Below are 27,461 nucleotides of genomic sequence, written 5' to 3' on the forward strand. Positions count from 1 at the left end.
TGGTTTTGGCAGTGTGAAAATGGAAGAAGGATAAATAGGTACTACAAGAAGTAAACGGGTAGGTGTATGTCTGTGTAGGAAGGCACGAAAAACAGATCTAATGAACTTATGCACTAAAGCTTATACTATTTATATAACAAAATACTACTACATAATAATGAAACACTCCAACTAGACATGATTATGAACGTGTGCCAGCACTTCCTTCCATGTGATTTATTCTCTTTATTTTTAACTCTTTTAATTCTTCTTCCAAGTTTCTAAGTTCGTGTTCCTTTTATTCCAAAAAATAAAATAAATAGATAATTGATGGAGAATAGAATTGCATACATCCATCAGGATTATAGGAATGTTAACCAACCTTTATAACTTAAACATATTATTAGATGTATGTATCGAACTTTTAATCTTTTATCAAAGGTAGGACCACTAAGATGCTAAACGGAATTTAGGTTTTCCAACTAAAAAAATCTGGTCAACTACGGAATATAAAACTATAACATATTTTTTGAGATCAAATTATATAGAAGGGCAACAAAGCTCTACAAATAGTCAATATCAATATAAAGATTTGAAGTTCATGCACAATTGGAAGTTTTTGTTGATCTTATATCAAAAACTTTAATGCACAGTAGACCAGTTCCGACCTTGTAATGCCCAGTAGAAATCATAAGTCCAATGCAACCCGGCCACATTGACTTGATAAAAACTCGAGAACAGTCCGAATGATAAAACTGAATGATTTAACGCTGAAATAATTTAGAATAATCATTTTATCTTATTAACGAGATGAAATAGGTAAACTTATTAATGTGTTACACGAATAAAAAATAGAAAATTTAAGTGTTTAAATTGTTTCAACTATGAATGGATTTAGCATTGGATGTTGAATCATTATCATCATATGTCTTTCAAAAGTCAGAAACAATACTGAATGGTTCAGCACTGAATGTTGAACCATTCAACATCATATATCAAAGGTCAAAACAAACGCACTGAATGTTAAATGGTTCAGCATCCGGTGATTAACCATTGAGTTAAGGGGTAAACAAATGCACCCTAACTCATCCTAGTAGCGAACTTCCAATCTTAACACCCGATAATTTTTTTTATAGGTGTAGCATAACTAGGATGACAAAATTGTTAAAGATGACCCAAACATAATAAGTATCGTAGCAACCATAACTTAGAAAGTAAACAAGGAATTAACAAGCATAATTCTTTTCCAAGTAAAAGAGCAAGAATCTGAAAATCACCCTCAAAAGTCAGATTTAAACAAAACCAAACTATCATAATCTGGAAAGTAGTCCCCCAACAAACAGTAATCAACACGGAATTATAAAACCCGATAATCCAGTCAAACAACCTATTTATCAGCCTTGGCAGCAGTGGCAGCAGCTTGACCTCTGAGACGACCCGTCCTTCTGGCAGCAATAAGACCAACCTTTTGACCAGGTGGTGCATCACGACGAACCGTACTAGCGTGACCAATATGTTGATGGTTACCACCACCATGGGGATGCTCCACTGGATTCATAGCCACACCACGAACCTTAGGCCAGCAGTTTCTCTTCACTCTGAACTTGTGATAAGCATTACCAGCTTTGAGCATAGGCTTCTCTGTCCTTCCTCCTCCCGCAACCTGACCAATCATAGCTCTGCATCCACTGGGAACAATTTTCTTGGCACCAGATGGAAGCTTGACCCTATAAAATATCAACATTAAGATTCAACTGAATTGTATAGTTTCAACAAGTGTTTGCAATTAGCAAAACAAGTATTATGATTTCATATTTATATAAATCAATATAAACAAATGTGAACAACAAGGTAAGTGGTAGTAGAATAGACTCTGCGTATTCACATAACAAGTTTAATATCACCTTGCACCAGCTTCAATCTAAATGTTAAAACAGAACCATCATCATCCCTAGCATGGAGCTAAACACTTTCAATTAAACGCGTAAAGTTTTGAAACGTGTAACATTTTTCAACCACATTAACATTAACATCTAGCTATAAACCATCGCTCAATTCAACAAAAGCACACCTTTAAAACTCTTTTCAGAACATTATAGAATCTCAAACTTACAAGATAGGCCAACAATATATAAACAATCTCAATCAAATTCAGACAAGCCATCGCAGAAAATTAATTAAACATATATAATATCAAAAGGAGCTAACAAACACAATTTATCAATCTTCAAATCAATAAATTAGAGAATGAAATGCGATTATACCTAGAAGTGCCGTTATCAGGATTATGACTAATAACAATCGCATAATCACCAGATGCTCTAGCAAATGAGCCACGATCACCAACATGATGTTCAACGTTACAAACAACTGCTCCTTCAGGAATAGATCTAAGCGGCAACACATTTCCTACCATTAAATTAGCTTTCTTACCGCAAAACACAAACTGTCCAGTATACATTCCTTCAGCCGCAACAAATAGTTCCTTCTGATGCTTGTAGCGGAACGGATGACGGAAGGTTACACGAGCGAGCGGCGCACCACGACCTGGATCGTGAATGATTTCGGTGATTACTCCTTTTAAGTAACCGTTTCGTTCGCCGAAATCGAGGCTGCGAAACCTCGCCGGACCTTTGCGGTGGTGCGTGTGTGATTTGAAGATGGAACCAGCTCCCTTACGCTGTGCTCGGATCACACGTCCCATTGCTTTTTCTCTCTCTAGGGTTTGGTGACGACGGCTGTGTTAAAAGAGAGTGATCATACTGATGTAGGGTTTTTGGAGGGATAGAACTATTGGGCTTTTTAAATGGGTTTATGCTATGATGTTCAAGGTCCACAAGAATCTGGGCCAGTTTTATTTAGAACTTATTGGGATTTTGGAAGTGGGCTTCATCACATACATTACATTACTTACCGGCTACATCTATAATTACGTTGTTCATGAAATTAAAAAGGGACTATCACCAAAAAGCTCATTTTTTTTGACCATTTTTGCGTGAGAGCCCAAAAAATAAAAAAATTGCCAATTTGCCCTCGCAAGGAGCAAGACGCCTTGCTCCCTTGCGTCCTTGCGACCTTGGTTTCACATGGGAGCAAGGAGCAAGGTGCCTCTTGCTCCCTTGCTTCCACCTGGGAGCAAGGACGCAAGGTGCCTCTTGCTCCCTTGCTTCCACCTGGGAGCAAGGACGCAAGGTGCATCTTGCTCCCTTGCTTCCACCTGGGAGCAAGAGGCACCTTGCGTCCTTGCTCCCAGGTGGAAGCAAGGGAGCAAGATGCACCTTGCGTCCTTGCTTCCACCTGGGAGCAAGGAGCAAGGTGACTTGCTCCTTGCTCCCCGATGGAAGCAAGGTCGCAAGGACGCAAGGCGCAAGGGAGCAAGGCACCTTGCTCCTTGCGAGGGCAAATTGGCAATTTTTATTTTTTTTGGGCTCTCAAGCAAGAAGGGTAAAAAAAAATGGGCTTTTTGGTGATAATTCCAATTAAAGAACATTTGATTAATAGCATAAATGTTGTAAGTTACTCCTTATAAGTTATCACTATATGTTTGTGATATATATATATATAAAGCTTCAATGTGCACACAAATATATGGATATTATAAGATTAAGATAAATGTATTATAAAACGTTTAACATATCTACATGTCATTAACTTCAACATAACGATGAGATTATGACTATATGCACATATATGTCTATATGTCGTTAACTACACCCTTCAACATTTCATTTTTAGGTAATCACATTTTTATACGATAATGGTGTTGTTAGCGATTTCAGTATGAAAGGTTCTTTTGCTCGCGGTTTATAGTGTCCATTCCAGCGTGAAATATTTTTTATTTCCGGTGAATATGTTAATATCATTATAGATATTGATGTGTAACAATAAAACTGACCTATGAATGTGAGGTGAAAAATGGTGATGGGTCTATGTGTTTCACGACTTATTATTTATGAATGTGAGGTGAAAAATGGTGATATCGGGCCTACGTGTTTCATGACTTATTATTTTATTTTTTAAATGAATCTTTGGGCTCTAATGATATATTTATAATTAGTTTGTAAATATTTATATTACATTTTGACCATTTTCACTAAATATATCTTAACTTAAATGTATTAAACTACACATTTAGATCAATCTTGATGCCCTAAGGATAATGAGTATGATGATTAATGAATGAGTTTTTTTTTTTTTTTGAATGATTGTCTTTTGGTAACATGAAATATGGATAGATTGATATAATAAAAACCTTGGCAGGCTAGTCAAAAGGTTGAACTTGACTATCTTTCTTGTCAAAGCAAGGCCGTTAGCCATTGGGAATTAATTACAGATTAGGATGCTCCTAATTTTGTCATATGAGGTTAACATAAAGAGATATTTTCTTAAAGACAAATATTTTTTTTTTTAAAAAGTTATAAAAGAAGCTAGCGATTAGACCACATGCAACCGAGCGTCACTTTTTTACGTCAGGTGAGGTGGATTTCAAGGTGGCAGGGTTCTGGGCTCAGACGCCTCAGACGCCTTTAATGGGGCGTCACCCCTAACGCTTTTGGAGCGTTAGTCGGTGAAGTGACGGAAGGGTGAAGCCAAGGCAGCCATTGAATGATTTTTTCAATTTAGTATTCATATATTTTTATATTAAATTTATTTTCTCATCCTCATTTCCAATCATATTTTACTACATCAACCCACCAATATTTGACACAAAAGCTTGACTTTTTAGGTTAATGAAGGCCAAATACTAACCTTGACACTACACCAAAATGTACACCGTTTGACTCTGACGTCACAGTCACAGTTAATGATGTTCTTAAGAGGTAACTCCTACCGACACAAATAATAAAATAACCATTTAAGGTTTATAATATCTAGAACAAAATGTACGTTTTATAGAGGTAACTCTTACCGACACAACACTATAACCTAAAGAACTCAAAATCATCAAAATCAACAATCTAAAGGATATCTATGAAATGCTAGATACAACCACAAAGATAAAAAACAAAAAACAAAAAAGTAAAGCGATATACACGGTGCAAACGATACTATTTGAAGCCTCAAACTATCAACCTCTAACCAAAGCAACACCCAACACAAACCCCTCTAGAAATCCAATTACAAGGATGAAAATTATGCGTCTTCATCATTGACATCGTCCTTGTCCTCCATCAAATTGGCAAGCGTAAATCGATGATACTATTTGAAAGGGCTTGTCGCTACAAAGTTTTTCTATCATTTTATTTTTATAATAATAATAATAATAATAATAATAATAATAATAATAATAATAATAATAATAATATAATAATACTCTAAAATTTTGAAGGAGAAAGATTCAACTTTTAATAAGTTAATTTTAATCACCGAAGATGTTTATTATTTATACAGCTTATTTCGTGAGCATACGCATTCCCATAACATTGACAGATTATCCAAATGACATACTATAGTCCAACTAACAATTAACAAAACATTATTTAAAAGGATAAGGTTAATATTAATTATTATCCAGCTACTAATTACATCATCCCACATGCCATTTCTAACTTAGAAACATTCTATTTCTCTCTCTTAAAAAAATAAATTATCAACTAAGTGACAAAAGAGATTGACATTTTTGTCAACTAATCGTATTTTTGGTAGAGCGTAACGTTTGTAAAGATGAAATCTTTTTGTTAATTATAAGTTTAGTTCTATAATTGACCCATTAACCATGATAATTCGGTTAACACTAATGAAATATATAATTGATCTAGTAATACGTTTTTAGTAGGATTTGATATGTATAACAACGTACAAACTTCATTTTCAAATAATTGATCTAATAAACAAAATGGCCTAATAGAGTGACCTACAGATCTACGATCCCTACAAGGAAAATAGAAACAATATGCAATTTTGTCAACACTAGCTTTTTTTAATGTTAAATGAGACGATTTTTAGAGGGTTAATAAAATAGAAGGACATTTATTTAACTTATAGCTAAAAATATAATATATATTCAATTGGATGCGAATATTTAAGTGATAAAATATATGTGCTGTCATCTTATAAAACTCTATTGATGGTACTAAAATGGTAGTAAGCAAATGAAAGAACTATTTAAATGGGCCAAGGCCCGACAAGAAAAAGCAATGCAGATATATCTCTATTGTGTGAAGGCCCAGTCTAATTAAAATATATATGTGAATTGCCACACGTGCCAGCTACCAGTCACATACGACATGAAGTGGATATCCACCGTCAACATATTTCACGTGTGGGTTTGAATCCGTCAGTACCACCCAAAATACAAAATAGAAGGAAATTGAAATTAGTAACAACATGGTGTATTACTCGCAATTATCGTGATTGGGTTCTGACTTTCTCATAATAAATCTAAAGTTTAAATCTCAATGTGATAAAAAAATGATAGAAATACACTTAGTAAAGATTACTACTCTATTATCCATTTGAAGATGTAAACTTTGTTGCTAAACGCATTGGATGTCAAGTCGGGAATTTGCCTTTCATGTACCTCGGATTGTCAATAGGTACTAAAATGACGAAGCTCAAGGATTGGAACCCTATCGTCGATAAAATTAAAAGTCGACTTTCGGATTGGAAAATGCGTTCGATGTCTTTTGGAGGAAGATTAGTGCTCATTAAATCGGTTCTTAATAGTCTACCATTGTACTACTTCTCGCTTTTTCGTGCCCCCCTTGTGTGTTGAAATTAATTGAGAGTGTGAGGCGCAAATTTTTTTGGGGCGGGTCGCTTTCGGTGTCAAATATTCATTGGGTTAAATGGGATAACATTATTACATCTTATGAGAATGGGGGGGTTAAATATTGGTTCGTTAAAAAGTAAAAACTTATCTCTCTTGGGAAAATGGTGGTGGAGGTTTAAAACCGAAACCGATGCTTTTTGGGTCAAAATTGTTCGTAGCATTTATGGTTCGAGTGGAGGCTTGGAGTTAGGGAGTGACAACAGTCATTCCATAGCTTCGGGGCTCTCGGGTTTGTGGCGTAATATTATTAATGCAGGTGCTGAGATCGATAGTTTAAATGTTCCCTTCCGGGGATCCTTTATCAAACACATAGGCAATGGGTCTTCCACCTCTTTTTGGGATGATCGGTGGCTTGGCGACTTCAAACTCCGGGACAAATTTCAGAGGCTGTTTAGATTGGCTCGAGACAAAGAGGCTGCGGTCAGTGAAAGGCTTATTATGCAGGATGATGGGTTGTCTACAAATTGGGATTGGTTACGTACTCCGTCGGGTCGAACTAACAGCGAGTTAACTGAACTAATGGAACTTCTAGCAGGGTTCAGACTGAAAAACGATGAACCAGACGGGTGGAGATGGGCTCTTAGCTCTAACAGCAGGTTCAATGTAAAAGACCTCACGAAAGCAATTGATGAATATGTGATCTCGGTCAGTGGTATCCCTCAAGAAACGATGCGAAACAACTTCGTGCCAAAGAAAGTCGAAATTTTTGTGTGGCGTGCGTTGAAGAATCGTCTTCCGGTGAAAATTGAACTCGACAAAAGAGGTATTGATTTGCACTCTGTTAGATGTCCTCTCTGTGATGATGATTTAGAGTCGGTAGACCATTCTTTAATTTTTTGCAAACACTCATCGGAACTATGGAATCGAGTATTTGGTTGGTGGAAATTAGGAAGCTTCTCAAATTATAGTGTTGGTGAAATACTTCGTGGTAATGCTCCGGTCTCAATGTCGGACGTTGGGAAAAAGATTTGGCAAGCGATCGAGTGGATTTGTGCGTATTATATATGGAAAAACCGAAACAACAAAATATTCCGTGATAAAACTTGGACAACTCCAATTTCGTTGAACGAAATCCAAATAAAATCCTTCGAGTGGATCTCTCAAAGATCGAAAGGAAGGAAATTAGATTGGCTAACGTGGTTGAGCGACCCCAATGTTTACCTTCATTCCTTGTAATTCATGTAAATCGTTTTAAAGTTCGGTTTGCATACTCGCGAACCTCTGTCTCACTGTTGTTTTCTGTTTGTAATTATGGGGGAATGGCCTGCCATCTCCAAACTGTGTAACTCTATTTGTGAGTAATATCATAGCCTTGCATTTCAAAAAAAAAAAAAAAAAAAAAAAAATTATCCATTTTCCCGTGTATTTTATCACAGTTTTCACTTACCATTTCTAATTTTGTGTCCCTTTATTTTTTTTCACCCTTAACAATTTGGAGAAGCGATATAAATAATTTATGTGTTGTTAGATGTTATAATTTTGATATGAATAATTAAGCATGTACATGTGAGATATTCTAAAGAGTAAATAATTTTTAAATAAATTTTTCTCTATTCTAATACTTTTACTCAAATAAATGGAGTCTAAACGAATAATCATGTGATTTTTTCCGATCATTTTCCTAACCAACTTTAATAATATAATGCTAGGAAGTTTGTATTTGAAATCTTTTGTAAGGATATCAGACCCCAAATATTCTCACAAGACATCTTTGTTAAAGTGTGAATCGATATATTACATTGCCTATCATACGAACATAAATCTAGAGTATATAAAACCCTACAGCCTAATGTTTGGCCCCGGATTCAACCGTTGTTAATGTTTAAACTTCATTAACAACACAATTTCAAGTGACCAAGTATAATGCGAGAAATAATCACATGATGACCATAATAGACTTATATATACAGTAAAAAACATGTCCTCCCCCTCCTACTATGTAACACCCGTATTTTCAAATATATATATATATATATATATATATATATATATATATATATATATATATATATATATATATATATAGTGGCGGAAGCAGGATTTTTCTTCACCGGGGGCGAAATTTTTTTTAAAACCGTAGCAACTTTTTTGGGCAAAATACGGAGTTTTTGGGACAAAAATTGGAGGTTTTTAGGCAAAATTGGAGGTTTTTAGGCAAAATTTTGAGGTTTTTGGATAAAATTTGAAGATTTGTGGACAAAATTTGAAGGTTTTGGCGCAAAATTTAGAGAATTGTGGGCAAAATTTGAAGGTTTTGAAGTAAAATATGTAGTTTTGGGGCAAATGGCTTTTGGGTTTGGGGCAAATGGTTGTTGTGTTTGGGGCAAAATAAAAAAAATCCAAATTTTTACACTAAAATTTCGAAATCGACTGGGGGCGGGCGCCCCCTGCCCCCCCTCTAAATTCGCCCATATATATATATATATATATATATATATATATATATATATATATATATATATATATATATATATATATATATATATATATATATATATATATGAGAATGCGGTACATTGGTTACTATCTCACACCAAATTGACCAAATGGATCGAGGGTTCAAATGGACAATGACACTTTCAATCTCATAAAACTCAAACAACCATCTTTTCCTATCAAAATTCGTAGTTTAATATATTTTACAAACGGCTATACTGGACTATAAACATGCTGAAAGTACTGACAAACAGATAAATTTGAGTCAAAATTATGAACGTTACATAGTAATGGGAATAGGGAAAATATTATCCGTTTAGTTATTAAATAATTTATTTTAAATGTTATGCAAATTCGTTAGAGCCAATGAGGGTGCGTTTGTCTACCTCTTAATTGAATGCCTCAACCATAAATGTTGAACTGTTTAACATTTAACGCGTTTGTTTCTGACATCTTAATGAAGTATGATATTGAATGATTCGACATTCAGTTTTGAACCAATAAAAGTTGAAACAGGTTCTTAACCGTTAAGCACATAAATATTCTCTAATATCATCCTCAAATTATATCCATAACATTTATCCAATAACTATAACTATATATAATTATAATATTTTATTAATATAAAAGTTTAATAGAGTAAATGTACCACATTTAGATTGTTCATTATAATTATAATTATAATTATAACTATATACTAATTTCCATGAGAATGGGTACTACTTATGGTGACAAATATGTAAATACCCCCAACTTTGGGGGTATTTTGGTAATTGAGTTTTTAATTTTTTTTTACCTTTTCTCAATATTTTTTCTACAACTTCTCCCACTTCTTTTTCCATTCATTTAATTTAAACGTTTAATTAATTAACTATCAACTTTTTTTAAAATGTTAAATTAGCTGACGGTTAACCGATCAAAGTCACCCCGTAGTGAAACTATTATACGAGTAACTTTTTTTCTACTTCCTTTTTTCCCGTCTTTTTTATTCCTTTATTTTTTAACGTTTAATTACTCGATCGTTAACCGATTTTTTAAACCCCTCAATTCACAGACCGTTAACTGAACAAAACCACCCCGCAGCAAAGCGCGGGTTTTTTTTATCCTCGTTTAGAACATTTGTCAAACGACTTATTGTTATTCATCACTAAGTTAATTAAAAACCTTTGAATTTTAAATAATAAACCATTAATCATTCCGTCTTATTAAACACTGTCTTAGTTTTTCATGTCTAATGATCGATTAGATGCAAAGTGGGACTTTTTTTATTTTCATCTATTAAATGATTGATGCACTTGAATTGTACGTAGGAGCATGCCATTTCCCATGAACTTCTTTTTACCAAAAAGGAGATGTTAGAACTTGACATATGTGACATTAGTGCTTTCAGTTTTTAACTTTACTACATATCAAATCAACTAAAAGGGGTAACATTATTATTTAATATTTATTTATTTATAATCTAAAACAAAATAAATTTATTTTATATTAATAGTACATCTTATTTATCCTATCCATTATGATGATGATGTTAATAAGAATAATAATAATGTTGTGTCATGATGCTTTATTTGGACTACTTTTGTATACTACATATATATTTCACTCAACTCCGCACACTGTGTTTTTATCAAAGTACTTGATTGTACTTTTCAGCTCTTTCCTGAATACCTTTTTTATTTTTTTTATTTTTGTATTATTAGTACTACGTAGTTTGAATTTTACTTCTTTATGTGTTTCTATAGAGTATTGACTGTCCTTTCCTTACATAATGATAAATATATCGTTGTATAACTTATATTGGTGTGAACATGTTTGTTGGATGATGAAATGATGCGCTACGTTAATAAAATTATACTCCTATCCTTTACTTTTTAAACACTATAAGAAACATACAACAAATGCACACCTTTGCTTCTTATGCTAAAAATGACATCACACAACAATTAAAATATAATCAATCACATATACTTTTTAAACTATTATTATGTTAGGATAACCCTATAGTTGCTTAAAGTAATTTCACACTTTGTGAGGTGAAGCAAGAGTTGACTCGTAGACTTGAATTGCACTTATATGGCTTAATTTGCTTTTTATCATTGTAAGTAGCCTTATTTCATTTAATTTATACGGAGTACTCATTCATTCCTCACTTTGACTTTCAATTGTAATTTTATTTTTCTTTTCGTTTTGTTTTGTTAAAAAAAACTTTTTAAACAAGGTAATTGATGATTAAATAGATAGATGGTTTGAAAATGAAGTAAAAGTTGTATAAAGAAAACCATAACTATAAGATCAATTAAGATCAATTATAATTATTATATTTTATATTAATGGAGTAATAAATAATAAAGTATAGTGTAGCTTACACAAAATAAATAAAATAGTTTTTAAAAACTGAATGATTTAGTTCTAATGATTTAGAAGTCTGAATAGTTCAAAGGCTCTGAACTATAATGGTTCTGAATAATAAATTAATGTTTGATAATACTTCTAAATCAACACTCTGAATGATGTAAAATTACCATCATAACCTTATTAATAATTTAGTGTTGATTTTGTTTAATTGGTTAAGAACTAAATTATGTAAGCATGTTATATTAATAGAGAAAGATAATATAATACTAATATTTAATATTTAGTATTTAATAATATAACAAATTGATATCTAGCTTAGAAAAATGAATATGCGTTACTCTATTTATTATTACCTTAACGATTATTATATTAATCAATTATTACTTCCAAATGATAAAAGGAAAACTATTAAATCTTTAAAATAGAAGAGTCAAGATTTGACCGGTTTGTAATTTTATTGATTGTATATATAAAATAAATATCACTCAATAACAAATTTTCAATGGACTTATATTGTTTACATTGTAGACGTTAAAGTTATTGACACAACCCAAAACAGCTTTTAAAATTTGTCAACACTACGAGATCTTAAATTCAAAAGAATAATTGTATGAAAAAATCAATTAATATTACACGATTATTTTACCCATCGTGCAACGCATGTGCTCTAACTTTTAAAATTGTCAACACGACGGGCTCCTAAACTTAAAAGAATTTTTAAAATTTGTCAATACCACGAGCTCTTAAATAATTCTTATACTTTTCATATTTTTTAGTATCACTATTTACATACTAATATAACTGCAAGTTACATTTTTGCACGATTTTTACACACCCGTGCAACGCACGGGCTCAAAAACCTAGTATAATTATATATTATATAATATTCATAAAATAAGGAGAAACAAGGAGAAACTTTCACTGACAAACATTAGTGAAATTGGGATCGTGGGTAACTTTGTAAATAAAAGCATTCTGAATGGTTAAGGGTTATATTTGTCTCTGAAGCATTCCGACCAATTGGTTCAATTCAGAGTACACAAATTTTATAAACAATCACCTATTGCTCTGACCGAATCAAATAATGTCCTCTGAACTTCATCATTCAGTGCCAAACAAACGCACACTTAGTGAATTTATTAATAAATTAAGTGAAAATATCATCACTCGTGCGTTTAACATGTGCCGAGACGCACACACCAACTTATGCAATTGCAACAATGTTAAACCGATTATTTAGCAAATATTAAACATGTAGTTAAAGGACAAGAAATGTGTTTGTACATAACTTAATTACTCGGAATTACCATTAAGAAACAAAATACCATAACATTTCAAGATGTTAAATGATATGATCTAAACAAACATCTTGTTCTACTTAATTAACTTCCTAATTCATTTAACTAAATACATAATCAATTAACATTGTTCCATTGCTTGTGGCCCGGAAACCATTTCGGGCACTTCGGGCTAAAATAATTCGACACAACCCTAGCGTTCAAGAGCTTCACGATCGGCTCGAATTTCACACACCTTGGAGTCTTGTACTGATTAATCGAAGCGCCTAAACTTATAGCGTAATCCATCAACTTATCGAACGTCCCATTTTCAACAATCTTGATCTCCAATGCACCTATCGATTTATCTGAAGCACGGCCCTGTCTGTAAACACTATTCAACGACTCTTCAATAGTGAGACAACAATCTTCATACACCGAAGCTGGAATTTGGGTTGACCCATTTTCGTTAACTTCCCAAAAGATTACATAATGACCCGGTATGCTGGTTGTGTCAGCGTAGCTTGTGTACTCGGTTAAAGTCGCACTAAATGGGACCAAATGGTTAACCGCATTTTCGACTGCTTTATGTAGCTCAACTTCGTCGGTTTTGTCCGAATCAATGCTCAATGCCACATTCTTTCTACAAATAAAACTGAATTGAGGAGCCTTGTTCTTGAATCCAACAACTCTAAGAACATCACCAACTCTATACCTATAAAGACCTGCATCAATAAAAATCAAAACTTTATATTAGACCAGTGTCAGATTGTAGATTTGTCTTTTTCTTAAGACAGATGATATATCCACCACTAATAGATTCACTCTCATTGTATATAATATACTTGTACAGTACACCATGCAATACATAATGTTAGTGGATCTATAAAAAATAATACTCCATAGTGGATATATCATTATTCTTTACTTAAAAACATAAAAGGCTTGGATCGAAACAAACCGGCATAAGTGGTGACAACTAGCTCGTATTCTTGGCCGAGTTTAACGTCCGCAAGATCAATCAATTGTTGCTTTTCCTTCTCATTTTTTGTCGCGACACCGTTGTTTCGATGAACGGGGAGAAACTCAAAGTAAGCCATAGTGGGTATAAGTGTGTAAGCAACCTCACTAGGATTACAAAGTGGGTTCAAATTGACACCAAAGTAACACTCAGACGAAGCATACATTGTGCACACTAAAGGTAGCCCATTGCTATAATAATCAAGAGTTGGTATGTATTGAGCCATGGACCCAGTTACTATAACATCAACATACTTTGTGTTTGGCCATAATCTCGTTATAATCCCTTGCCACGATTTCTTCGAGCACTCGAGCTCGATAAAATCTGCAAGATTCGGGTCGGGCTTCAATATTTTCATAACCGATTCCCTCACTGTTAAATCGGTGATAATCGAGTTTAAAGTACCCGTACGGATATCATGACTCAAAAGACTCCAATGCTTCTCTAAAAACCGAATAGCCCGAATAAACCCCGAAGCAAAAACCGCCCCGACCCGAAGAACTTCTTTGTTAAGGTACAACCCACAAAGCATTTGTGAATACATGCTTTGATATGAATCAGGGCATAGAATGGTTTCATTTGGGCTAGTGTAATTTGTATATGGGTCATAAGGTCTTTCTTTGAAATGAGAACTTTTGTAGTAACTAGTTAAAACGGGTCGGGCCACAAGCCCACCGGGCGTTTTAGCTTCTGATTTTATGAATAAAAAGTACATCCCTTTTCCTTTATCTAAACCGGGTACAAACTGGCTCATCACCGGCATTAAAAGACTATATAACAAAGACCTCCTTTTAAGCTCATCATCAATTGTGGGCATCAATTTCCTCTCCCCACCAGAAGTCCCGGAACTACAAATCAACAAATCATAAACCCATTAATTAATTATATAAACTTTAACTTATGATCATACCAAACTAAATATATACAGCATTTACAATATTACAATATATATGTAATACGTAATATAGTTATAGTTAATAAATAGAAAAGTAAGTGAATTTTTTTCCGTCTCATAAAAAGTGACCACGACATATAAATGAGAGAACCTTTCTAAAATGATAAAAGTCTCGTGTTTGAACCCTACTAGCAGCTTATCTTGAGGTGGGTAGAGAAAAATGTCTCAAATGGTCAAGGAAAACAATCCGATTAGACCATTTATCTAAATAAATATTACACCATTTTTTCGAACATAAAAAACATTATTTGTTTACTTGATAAGTAACTAAGAGATGGACTCTAATAAAGTATTTCTAGTTTTTTTAAGAAACACAACCCATGTACTATTAGTACTATGTACATGCCTCACATGAGGTATGAACGTACCCAGTGAGGCTCCACAAATACCTCTAGACCATAGACCTTTTTAGACCGTAAAAATATATTACCTAGTTAAGAATTCTGAAATGGGGTGGGAAGAAAGTATGGGTGATTTATCACCATTAGCGATACGTGTGATATCGCTATGAAGATCTTCATACGTAACAACAGGAATTATTTTCTTGAACGTCTCACGGTCAGTATGACCGGAGATATTGTGACGGTTAAGGTATTCGACGTTAGCATTTTGCGTCAGGATTTCGGATAAAACTTGTTGTTGGACGTTGTCCGGGTTAGAAGTGACATCTTCAATGAACTGGAGAGTGTTTTTGTTTTTCTCGATGAGGTGAGTGCAGTTCGCGGTGGCGGGACCATCATTGGGTGCCTCAGGCATGGTTAAGTTGTAAAACGATGTTTATAAAGAAATTGGAGGATGATGTTAAGAGGGAGAATTGAAATGGTGGTTTTGTTGTGGGGAGGAAAGAATAGAGACGGTAGTGTTTATATAGAGGAAAAATGGTGGTAAGGTTGTGAGTTTAATCCATTTAAGGTGCAAAATAACTGTGTATCAATATGAGTGGTCTCTAGTAAATTTGTGATAAGTTTATGGGCTATTTGTTTCGTTAATTTAATTATTGATTTATTTTTTAAATATTATTATTATATTATATTATATTATATATATTCTTATAATTATATAATATGATTGTGATACTAACTTTTAAGGAAAGTTTTACGACAAATTAACTAAAGGTCATTATAGACGTACCTCGATGATTACAGATAATAATGGATCGGATATGGATCGGATAATTTCATATTTACATTCATATCCATTTAATTTTTGCTCATCTATATTCATATTTATATCTATTTAATTTTTGTTCATCCGTCTATATCCATAATTAAGCGCGTTAATGAATATTCGTTGGATATTAAGTGAGATTTTAATCTGACGACGATTTTATCAATTTATACAAATGTAATACTTAATTTTGATGTTTTTGATTTGTTATATATGTTCTGATTGTAATTTGTCGCTAATTGTGAATTTAATTGAACATAGTACGTTATATATAAGTAAATATACGTTTAATTTAATCTAAATATGTAACTTTAAATATCAGTGACAATTTAATAATTGTGACTATTACAACCCTTATTTTCGTTAATAATTTAAAATTTTGTAGGTTATATGTATATGTATATCGATATTTTGACGTATATCCATATATTTTAGTACGTATATATGTATATATAGACGTATTTCGGGTGATAATGGATATATCCATGAATTATAAATTATGATACGATACACAAAATATTTAAATCATTAATATCCATATCCATATCCGTTAATCGTCCATATTCATTATAAATGTATAAGATCGAGTGAATATCCATAGATGAAACATCCATTGCCATCCATATCGGTGATGCATATATTATATATATTACCTATATTTGATTTCCTTAATTAATTAATTTATATAATGTATAAGGATGTATATCTCTTGAATAATTATATATATATATATATATATATATATATATATATATATATATATATATATATATATATATATATATATATATATATATATATATATATATAACAACAAAACCCAATACCACCTGAGTGGTGTATGGGGGAGGTGAGATGTAGACAATCCTTCTCCTACCCGAGAATAAAAACAAGTCCTTTCTCCACCCAGAAAAGTAGAGAAAGTCATCTCTCTCTTTATTCGACGGATAAAGAGATTGCTTCCGAGTGGACCTCCGGCCAAAAAGTAGGATTTTTTTAATAAAAAATAAAAAATCGTAAAATAAAATAAATAAAAAATAGTAAAATAAAATTAGAACGCCATGAAAATGGTAGAATCAGATTTTCATGGGTTTAAAATCCTGCCAGAAAATCAATTTAGGCTCTAAGCGACAGTCAAGACGCCACTTAATCGACGCTTGGTGTTGCCTCAATAAATAGAGCCAAGGGACCTTGAAAACAGAACTCGAAAGGCATGCCAGGTGGGAGTTGTTGCGCAAGCAAGGAGCCAACCACCCGTGTAATATCCTATAAAATTAAAACAATTTAAAAATGCATAACTAGTGTTTATTACTTATAAACTATAATAGATCAAACTAAATTAAATAAAATATATATGATTGATACTTAATAATAAGTGATAAATAGGTTAATTGGTAAATTAATGAACATAAACATCTTGATTAGTAAAGTAAGAACGTGAAATACAAGTATAGCAAACAAACATTTTGTATCATTTATTAGATGGAATTTGTTTGGCCAACATTTATTAAAAGAGTAGGTGATAAGTCTCTTAAGTTATATGTATTCCACTAATATCATCATTTGACACATTCTTGGTTAGAAATACAAATGAACCAACTGAAAAGAAATATCCACCTAGTTGATAGCCATGCACGACAATCCCAAATATTAAAAGGAAGGAAATAGAGACAATAGAGATATCAAAGAAGAAACGAAATACTTGCGTGCCTAGTCTCGATTCTAACACGATTTAAAGGTAACTACTAATCACCATCTTTGTTATAGATGTATAATTTGTTTATTGTTTTTTTTTACTCAGGTTACTAGTTTAGATTTACTACATATCACATGACTTATTATAGAGATGAGGTGTTAAGATTTTGAGTACAAAATGGGCATCTTTTGTGAATATTAATCTTAAACAAATTGTAGTCATATATTTAGTAATGGAGTATTGAAAATCTATATGAATCTAGAATATCAAAATTATAATATGGTGGAATTAAAGTGTACAAAATTTAAGGTTGTGACTCTGCTTTTTAAAGATTAATAATATAATATAATATGAGTACTTGTAAATTACAACTAGTAAGTATTGTGTTTTAGCCAAGAAAATGGACGGAGAGTTGATGCAATTATTAAACATGTATCATGTGTTAATCGATCGATAGTCATAACAAAATTATATTTACTGATCTATATCTTTTGTTGCAAATAATTACTCATTATAAGGAATATCGTTATTTTTACACATACATTCAACTGAATTGTTCATATATATATTATTACATTATTTGATGTAGTCTAATAGATCTTTTATCCTATTAGAATTAGAACTAATTTGATTAATTGAAATCTTGCTACAACAATAACGACATACAAAAATTCGAGTTGGTGCGTATTATAATTAATGGAGTATTTAAAACTTATGTGTAATATAGAAAAGTTGAAACAAACGCATAAGAATCATATGGTAACACTAATTAAATAAAGGATATTACATACTCCCTATTTGAATGCGTTTTGTACTCATACGTGTGTATTCATTAGATTTGGCTCGGTGATCGTCTCCTTTGGTGGTATTTTGTTGTCCTTGGAATTTCGTCATTCAACATAAGGTACGGATATTCTAGGTGGTTCTAGGATCGCTTCAGTAAATCTTTCCTCTCAAAACTTTGTTTCGAATTGTGTATATAAATCTTGTTGTATGACATGCTCATTTGAAAGGTTATTTTGTTTATTTAGTTTTTGAAGTGTATATGTTATAATGTCCCCTATTTTTGATGTACTAACGATATTGCTAATCACTTGTGTAAATTTGGGGAAATATAACATTTAGTATTGAGAAATTGTGTCAAAACCGTGTCTCGAAAACCCACCAAAAATGGCCCCGAAAACTGTCCCGAACAGCTGATGTTTCAGCCGTAAAAACAGCCCGTATGTGTCCCAAAAGCAGCCCCGAAAAGGTTGAAAACGTCCCGGTAAAGAACGGTGACGAGTGGTACGGTGATTCATATCGAGTGTCCCTCATTCCATGTGGCTTTACATGTCCCGTTTTGTCCCGTTTAAGTTGTTAATATGTAAAGGGCTAAAGTATTATGTAACATGACTCGTGACAAAAGGTAGACCGAATGGTTGGGTTGACACGTGATTTTAAAATAATACGACATGCAATGTTATATACATTTTAAGTGTTTGGTCAAGCGTAAAATATTTAAATCAACTCGTTAATTCTTTTTAAAACATATTTTAAAGTCCGTTAGTCACTTTAAAAATATTTGAAAATTTATAATTAATAAATCGGTTAAAACGTTTTCATAAAATATGCCTAAGAGTAACCTATCCATGGAGGTCCCATGGGCGCGTTATTGTGACACCGGTAACGTGGCATCGACCGTAGCGATGTATTTGTTATATCTACGGCGTCTTCTTTTGATTTTCCGGTGGTGGTACGAGCTCTTTATATTTGTTATTATATTTGTGATAGGAGGCGTATGGATCGATTCTAGGATTTTGTTTTGATGGTGTACGTTCATCGTAGTGTCATACGAAATGTCACCGATATGGATGATTAGTGGAGTAGCTACCCTATGATTTCATTTTGATACTTTGTACATATTTGTTTTGACTCTTAGTGCATTATTTTATGAAATTTGCATCATGACATATGGTATTGTGGATCTATACATATTCGCGCTTTATTTTGCAACTAAGTTATTTTGAAAATAAGTTCATTTTGAAATTAAATTTTTGCATGTCATACTACACTCCGTTATTCGTTATATCCGTTCACTGGGCTTTGGCTCAGTCGTATTCTTTGTTTTCCTTCTTATACGACAGGTAACTAAGGGGGCGTCGGGAATGAGGGAAGAGTGTAGAGTGGAGTGAACTTAGCACCTTGCCTTAGAGATTTCCTTCAAGATTTAGTAGCTTATTTTGGTTTAGTAGTACTTTTGAATAAGTTTGTCAACTTTGGTTTGAACTATGGTTTGAATTCGAATAAGAATAACGCTCACTTATCTTTTAAGTTACTTTTATTTATATGTTTTGGCATTCGTAAGATTAGGGTCTTTACAGATGGTATCAGAGCTTAGGTTCCCTCCTGTAGAAACTTTAGTCCTAAGTTATGGCCTGTGAGATTTGGGTAGACTTTTGGGTTAGGATTTTCCTTCCGCTATATTATTCTAATTCCACTTTGAATATTCTCTTTTATTCTTCGTACTAATCGTAACCGTTATATCCTCATTTCGTTCATAGATGGCACCGAAAAGAAAAGAAATGTCTGAGGAAGAAGTAGAAAACAAGATTAGCCAAACTATCACGAATTTGATACCCAACATTGTAGCTCAATCTATTGACGCGATGCGTAAGTAGGGTGGCGAGACTTTTAAACATGAAGAAGATGATGAATATAAGGAGGATAGAACTGTAACGGGAGATGCTATTCATGTTTGGCTAGGACGATTTCAAAAACACGTCCTTTGTCATTCAGCACTGCTAGTACTCCTGTTGAAGCTGAGAATTGGATCACTCACATTGAGAAGATTTACCGAGTGCTTGGTTGTGAAGAGAGATTTTAGGTTCCATTGGCTGTTTATAAACTAGAGGGGGATGCTCAGCGTTGGTGGATCGCTTTGAGACAAGCGAAAGGGGGTATCGATTTTGGGGATTCATTAGATTGGGCTGATTTCAAAGAATTGTTTTTCCGTCAGTACTTTTCTGAGGCGGAGAAAGAGGCTGTGATTCTGGAGTATGCGAATATTAAGCAAGGGAATGATGAGTCTATTAATGATTTCACTAAGAGATTTTTGAGGCTTGTGGGTTTGATTGGGGCTTCTGCTGGGTCTTCTGAGGACCAAGCCCGTAAGTACAAATGGGCTGTTCATGGGCGTTACCGCTCTAAAATGATTAATCTGAAATGTTTTGATGTCACTGAGGCAGCCGATTATGCTCCAAATTTGGAGTTGGAGCGAGCCGAGTATTTGGCTACTAAAAATGATGATGGTAAGAACAAGAGGGTTAAGATTGCACAACCACTACGATCTGTGCCTGCACCGACTACCAAACAGGGTCAACAATCTGGGAACCAAGGGTATCGTGGTAATAATTGGAATAATAGAGGAAATCAACAAAGGATTGACAACGGGCCAAATAATAATAACCGTGGTCAATTACAAGTGTACCGACCCCAAGGGCAGCAAAGGGGTAGTGGAACTGGTGGTGTTAATGCCAATGCACCGTGTGGGACTTGTGGAAAGAATCACCCGGGAAGAGTTTGTTATCGTAGTGCGGGTTCATGTTTTGCTTGTGGAGAGGTTGGTCACTTAGCTAAGGATTGCAAGAATCCCAGACCTGGGTTTGTTCCGAGGGTTCCGCCGCCAGCTCCTGGTGGACGCGTCTTTGCCATGACTGCTGCCCAGGCTGCTGACGCAACAGGTATATTCCGATCCCTTTTCATTTTAAAAATATTTCCTTTGAGTTATTTGTTCATTCATTCTTGATGTTATTAGGTACTATTACTGGTCATGTATTTGTACACCATCGCGCCCTCTTCGTTCTGTTTGATTCTGGCTCTACGCACTCGATTGTGTCTGTTAAGGGCTCGAAATATTTGAAAGTGTCTCCAACTTGGTTGACTACTCCATTTACGATCTCTACCCCAATGGGTAGTGTTGAAACTATAGATCGTGTGTATCAAAACTGTCGTTTGGAATTCAATGACTGCATGTTTCCTGCAAATCTCTTTCCTATGACCATGCATGACTTTGACATTATTCTTGGCATGGATTGGTTATCTCGCCATCATGCGAATATCGATTGTTATTCTAAGAGGATTTTGTTTGGAAATCATTCTATACCCGATTGTGTCTTTATGGTGATCTTCCCGTAAAGTCTATCAAGGTTATCTCAGCGCTTAAGGCGCAAAAGCTCATTTCACATGGTTGTGTTGGTTATTTAGCTTCGATTCAGAATTTTTCTATCGAGAGTCCTTCGCTCAAAAATGTTGAGGTTGTTCGAGAGTTTCCCGATGTATTTCCTGACGAATTGCAGGGTTTGCCTTCGGTCCGTGAAGTTGAATTTTTGATTGATTTGATTCCTGGTTCTCAACCAATATCAAAAGCTCCTTATCGTATGGCACCACTCGAGTTGCAAGAACTCAAGGAGCAATTGCAAGAACTGATAGATTGTGGTTTTATTCGACCAAGTGTGTCCCCTTGGGGTGCGCCGGTTTTGTTTGTCAAGAAGAAGGATGGTAGCATGAGACTTTGCATTGATTATCGCAAGTTAAATCGTATTACTATCCGAAACCGTTATCCGCTTCCGCGTATTGATGATTTGTTTGATCATGTGACAACCCGGAAATTTCCAACCAAATTTAAACTTTAATCTTTATATGTTTTTGACACGATAAGCAATATTTGTTAAGTTAAATTTCAAGAATTTTCAACTATGTTCATACATTCATTCAACCTCGACCAAGTTCCAACGATTCACGAACCATTAAACGAATATGATTATATATGTATATGTGTATATATATTATAACTTGAAACGTAAACAAAATATTAGATTAAATACTTTATATGATTGTATCTGTTTCAAAATGTTTATCAATGGAATTAGAAGATAAGATCAAATGATTGAATTATCAGATATATTGAATTATGATTACAAGTCTATGTTGAAAGGCACACGTTGATCTGAGAAATCTTTTCATTTTAACAATATTCGGAAAATGGTAAAGTGATTTATAAATAAGAACAAATTGTCAATCAATGAGAACTAGACAAAGGATAGTGGAAGATTGAATCTCATAAAGACTCGATTGATCTATTTAGTTTTAAACGTACAAAAACGTTTTTAGTTTAAAAAGAACTTTATTATTAAAACGTATATAACTTTTATAAATATCTAGAACCACTTTTGACAACTCATTACTTAACTAGTATGATAAAGATAACGATATTTATATTTTATTTTATTAGATATATATAACGATTTAAATTAATATTATATATATTTATACGCGTATTATACGTACATAATTTTATACTTTTACTATACTTAAACTTTACCTTTACTTTATTTTTACTTTACTTTAACTTTAATAATTTTATTTTAATAATTCATACTTTAATAATTCACTTTAATAATTCATACTTTAATAATTTATACTTTAATAATTCACTTTAATAATTCATATTTTAATAATTCATACTTTAATAATTCACTTTAATAATTCATACTTTAATAATTCACTTTAATAATTCAAAAATCTATTATAAATAGAATTCAATAGGTTTCATTATTTCATAGAAACTTGAAAATATTTTTCTCTAAACTCTCTCAATCGATTTACATATATATATTTACTCTGTATTATTTCAAGATATTATTAGTATACATAAAATATTATGACGGAGTGCTGTCCGAGTGATTTCGAAATTGTTTTTCGAGTGGGATAGGATTAAGGAAATTATGGGTTATAGCTATGGAGGTGATTGAGTATGGTTCATGGGTATGCTCGTGAGGTCAATATAGTGTTTATCATTTTCGTTGCGTCTACGTACCTTTCCTGCAATATTGAATCTCAATATTGATACGTGAGTACTCATAATTTAACTTTTACATACTAATAGTGTATCCCTGACTAGTGCTCGAATATTTAGGATTATGCATGCTTGTACTTTTGATATTGCCCTTAGACAGGTTAGGTTAAATCTTGAATTAGTTACACTTGCGGTTGAGATAAGGTATAAGATATGCATGTCCTTGGAAAGCTAACAAAAAATTAAGAACTTTTCCTTTAGATATCGAATGGTTTCGATGAACGGATTAGAAGTTATAATCAATTGAATTTTCGATATTTTTATTAAAAATGATTATTATTATCGTCGTTTTTATCGTCGTTCTAGTTTTATCTTATTATTATCATTATTATTATCTTTATCAATAAAAGGGATTTATCATTAAAAATTGTTATTTTTTTTATTATTACTATCGTTATTATCGTTAAAGTTATAATTAGTATTATTATTATTATCCAATTATTATTATTATTATTATTATTATTATTATTATTATTATTATTATTATTATTATTATTATTATTATTGGTATTATTATTATTATTATTATCATTATTAATATATATATCATTATTTAAAAATGGTTATTGTTATTATTATTATTATTACTATATTATCATTAAGATAATTATTAGTATTATCGTTAATAATGTTATAGTAACTATCATTATTAATATTAGTGTAATTAAAACAAATATTTATAACACCTAATTATTTTGATTACTATTATTATCATTATTATGAACACGATATAAAAGACGATTAAAAGCTATTAAACGAAACGATTAGGAAATAATGGGTAAGAGTATCATGATGAAATTAAAATATTATAAGATATTGATTTAGATAAAATTATCGTTCTTATTATTTTTATCATTACTATTATTATTAAAAGTATCATTAGTATTAAAACTATCATTTTAATAAAAAAATTATCATTTTAATAGAAATGTCATTGTTACTATAAAATATCATTATTATTATTATTTTAAATAGAATTATTATTTTAAAGATAATATTAAAAATTATCGTAAATATTAAAGTTATCATAATTAGAATTATCGTTTTATCATAATGTCATCTTAGTAATTATAAATATTGTTATTTTTATAATAATAATTATTATTACAACATAATACAACTTTTAGTTACTATCATTATAGATATCATTTTATCAAATAAATATGTGATACAAACATATTTTACTACGTGTAATAACTTACTTTAATAATACCTATCATATTATCTTTATGATATTAAATGAACCCTATAAATTTTATTACTTAATATATATAAAAGTATATTTTATTATATAAATTTAATATAAAATTTTATTTATTAATAAATAAATTATATTATTTACTCTAATAAATCTTTTAAAAATATTTAAAAATATAAAACGATGATATTTAAACTATATATTAATCATGTATAGATTTTTAGAAATTATTTTGAGTCAAATTTACTTTTTTGACTTTTGCATATTAGTCTCGAGCATTAAGATTGTGGTACACTATGACTTGACCTAATTTGTTAGACAAATATTGACCAACACATAAATATATATAATTAATTTAGGTTCGTGAATCCGAGGCCAACCTTGCACTTGTTCCATGACGTTATATGTATTTTTACTACGAAATACAGTATGGTGAGTTTCATTTGCCTTTTTACCCTTTATATTTTTGGGACTGAGAATACATGCGCTTTTATAAATGTTTGATGAAATAGACACAAGTAATTGAAACTACATTCTATGGTTGAATTATCGAAATCGAATATGCCCCTTTTTATTAAAGTCTGGTAATCTAAGAATTAGGGAACATACACCCTAATTGACGCGAATCCTAAAGATAGATCTATTGGGCCTAACAAACCCCATCCAAAGTATCGGATGCTTTAGTACTTCGAAATTTATATCATGTCCGAAGGAGGATCCCGGAATGATAGGGGATATTCTTATATGTATCTAGTTAATGTCGGTTACCAGGTGTTCACCATATGAATGATTATTTTTATCTCTATGCATGGGACGTATATTTATGAGAACTGGAAATGAAATTCTCGTGGTCTATTAAAATGATGGAAATAAATGATTATGATAAACTAGTGAACTCACCAACCATTTGGTTGATACTTTAAAGCATGTTTATTCTCAGGTGCTAAAGAAATCTTCCGCTGTGCATTTGCTCATTTTAAAGATATTACTTGGAGTCTTTCATAGCATATTTCGAAGAACGTTGCATTCGAGTCATTGAGTTCATCAAAGATTATTATTAAATCAATTTATAGTTGGATAGTGGATATTATGAAATGGTATGCATGCCTGTCAATTTTCGATGTAAAGAAAGATTGTCTTTTAAAAACGAATGCAATGTTTGTAAAATGTATCATATAGAGGTCAAATACCTCGCAATGTAATCAACTATTGTGAATCGTTTATAATGTATCTTTTCAGTTGGTATCAGAGCTGGTATAACGCCGTCCATGTGTGGCGGGTTAGTCGTAAAGGAGGTTCTCACAGTGTTACCTGTGACGAAGCATTGGTTCTTACTCCTTGCGATCCCTTACGAGGGTTGGCAGTAGCTGAGATGCAGGCCCTAAAATCAGTATTTGAGGTACACTCAGTGGTCACCAGGCGGTTAGCTGGGAAGGCACTGGGTGGGACGGTGGTTGTCCCCAACTGTATTTCAGTTGGTATCATAGCGGTGGTCTTAGCGAACCAGGTCTGCATTAGTGTGTCTAACTGATAAGTCGATACGATGCATTAGTGAGTCTGGACTTCGACCGTGTCTGTATGTCAAAAGTTTTGCTTATCATTTTGTGTCAAAAATTAACTACTTATCATCCTCAGGAAATTACCTGCTTATCATTTTTAGTCTAAGACACGTCTTGCTGCATTGATTGCATGAATAGTGTATAGACAAAAATTCATATCTTAGCATATCTGCTAGATCATATCTTATCGTATCTGTTACTTTAAACTTTTCCTGACATATCCCGCAAAGTCCTCCGTAATCTACGAAATATATATATATATATATATATATATATATATATATATATATATATATATATATATATATATATATATATATATATATATATAAATATTCTATGTAATTAGAATACCATCCGTTAGCCAAAATCATTTCATATCGAAAAAAGAAATCCTTTATCCAATCGTACGAAATGGAATTCGCCATCAGTTCAAGTCACTCAGATTCCGAAATGGAATCCCATTCAAGCTCCGAAAGCAGTGTGACCGAAATAGATCAACCAATCAGTCATCACCTATTCTCGATGAATTGGGGATGGGTTCGTAGCCTCCTCAATCATTAGAGACAAGAAGAAGGTGATCCCTTCCATCCACCACATTGCCCTCTTGACGAAGAACCTGAAGCACTTACCGGCGAACCTGTCCGAAACACCATGTTCTCGCTCATTTCCAGAGTATCTCGTCACGATTATATATTACATCAAATTTTAGATTTTATTTATCCGATCGTCCGAACCGACAATCACCCCGGTGTAATAGAAGAAGTCAACGAGCTTCGCGCTCGGGTAGTGGCTTTGGAGAATATGGTGCAGAGATTACAAACACCAGCAGCAGCATCAACAGTATAACCAGTACCACCATCATCAACGCCAACAGTACCATTACCACCTCCAACCACAACCGCGTCGTAAACCTCAACTTCACAATCTGTCCCACGAGCATCAACGTCATACGCACCATAGATACCAAGGAGTACCAACAACAATAACTGACGAAGTATTAATTCATAACTTCATTGGAGAAACATTCCGCGACGATTATGTAATCTCTAAAGTCTTAGAGATTATCTAATCTAGCCCTAACCATAAATCAGTTAAGCGAACTAAAATGATAGAAGGAAGAGTAGAAACCCTGACAAAAATGGTG

General features: G+C 32.7%; 3 protein-coding genes across 3 annotated transcripts; 1 reads left to right on the forward strand and 2 right to left on the reverse strand.

Moving 5' to 3' along the window:
• Nucleotides 1-1,161: 1,161 nt before the first annotated feature.
• Nucleotides 1,162-2,725, reverse strand: LOC139857379 (large ribosomal subunit protein uL2). Its single transcript, XM_071846127.1, has 2 exons — nucleotides 2,244-2,725; nucleotides 1,162-1,706 (listed from the first exon to the last, which is right to left on the reverse strand). The coding sequence occupies exons 1-2, from the start codon at nucleotides 2,681-2,683 to the stop codon at nucleotides 1,367-1,369; spliced, it is 780 nt and encodes a 259-aa protein (XP_071702228.1). The 5' UTR covers nucleotides 2,684-2,725; the 3' UTR covers nucleotides 1,162-1,366.
• Nucleotides 2,726-6,796: 4,071 nt separating this feature from the next.
• Nucleotides 6,797-7,927, forward strand: LOC139858938 (uncharacterized). Its single transcript, XM_071847768.1, has one exon. The coding sequence runs from the start codon at nucleotides 6,797-6,799 to the stop codon at nucleotides 7,925-7,927; it is 1,131 nt and encodes a 376-aa protein (XP_071703869.1).
• Nucleotides 7,928-12,847: 4,920 nt separating this feature from the next.
• Nucleotides 12,848-15,625, reverse strand: LOC139856947 (indole-3-acetic acid-amido synthetase GH3.6-like). The gene is made up of 3 exons (XM_071845660.1): nucleotides 15,229-15,625; nucleotides 13,784-14,691; nucleotides 12,848-13,547 (listed from the first exon to the last, which is right to left on the reverse strand). Exons 1-3 carry the CDS (start codon nucleotides 15,552-15,554, stop codon nucleotides 12,961-12,963), a joined length of 1,821 nt encoding a protein of 606 aa, XP_071701761.1. The 5' UTR covers nucleotides 15,555-15,625; the 3' UTR covers nucleotides 12,848-12,960.
• Nucleotides 15,626-27,461: the final 11,836 nt, after the last annotated feature.

This window comes from Rutidosis leptorrhynchoides, chromosome 7 (assembly GCF_046630445.1).
Source record: "Rutidosis leptorrhynchoides isolate AG116_Rl617_1_P2 chromosome 7, CSIRO_AGI_Rlap_v1, whole genome shotgun sequence".
Lineage (NCBI taxonomy): Eukaryota > Viridiplantae > Streptophyta > Magnoliopsida > Asterales > Asteraceae > Rutidosis > Rutidosis leptorrhynchoides.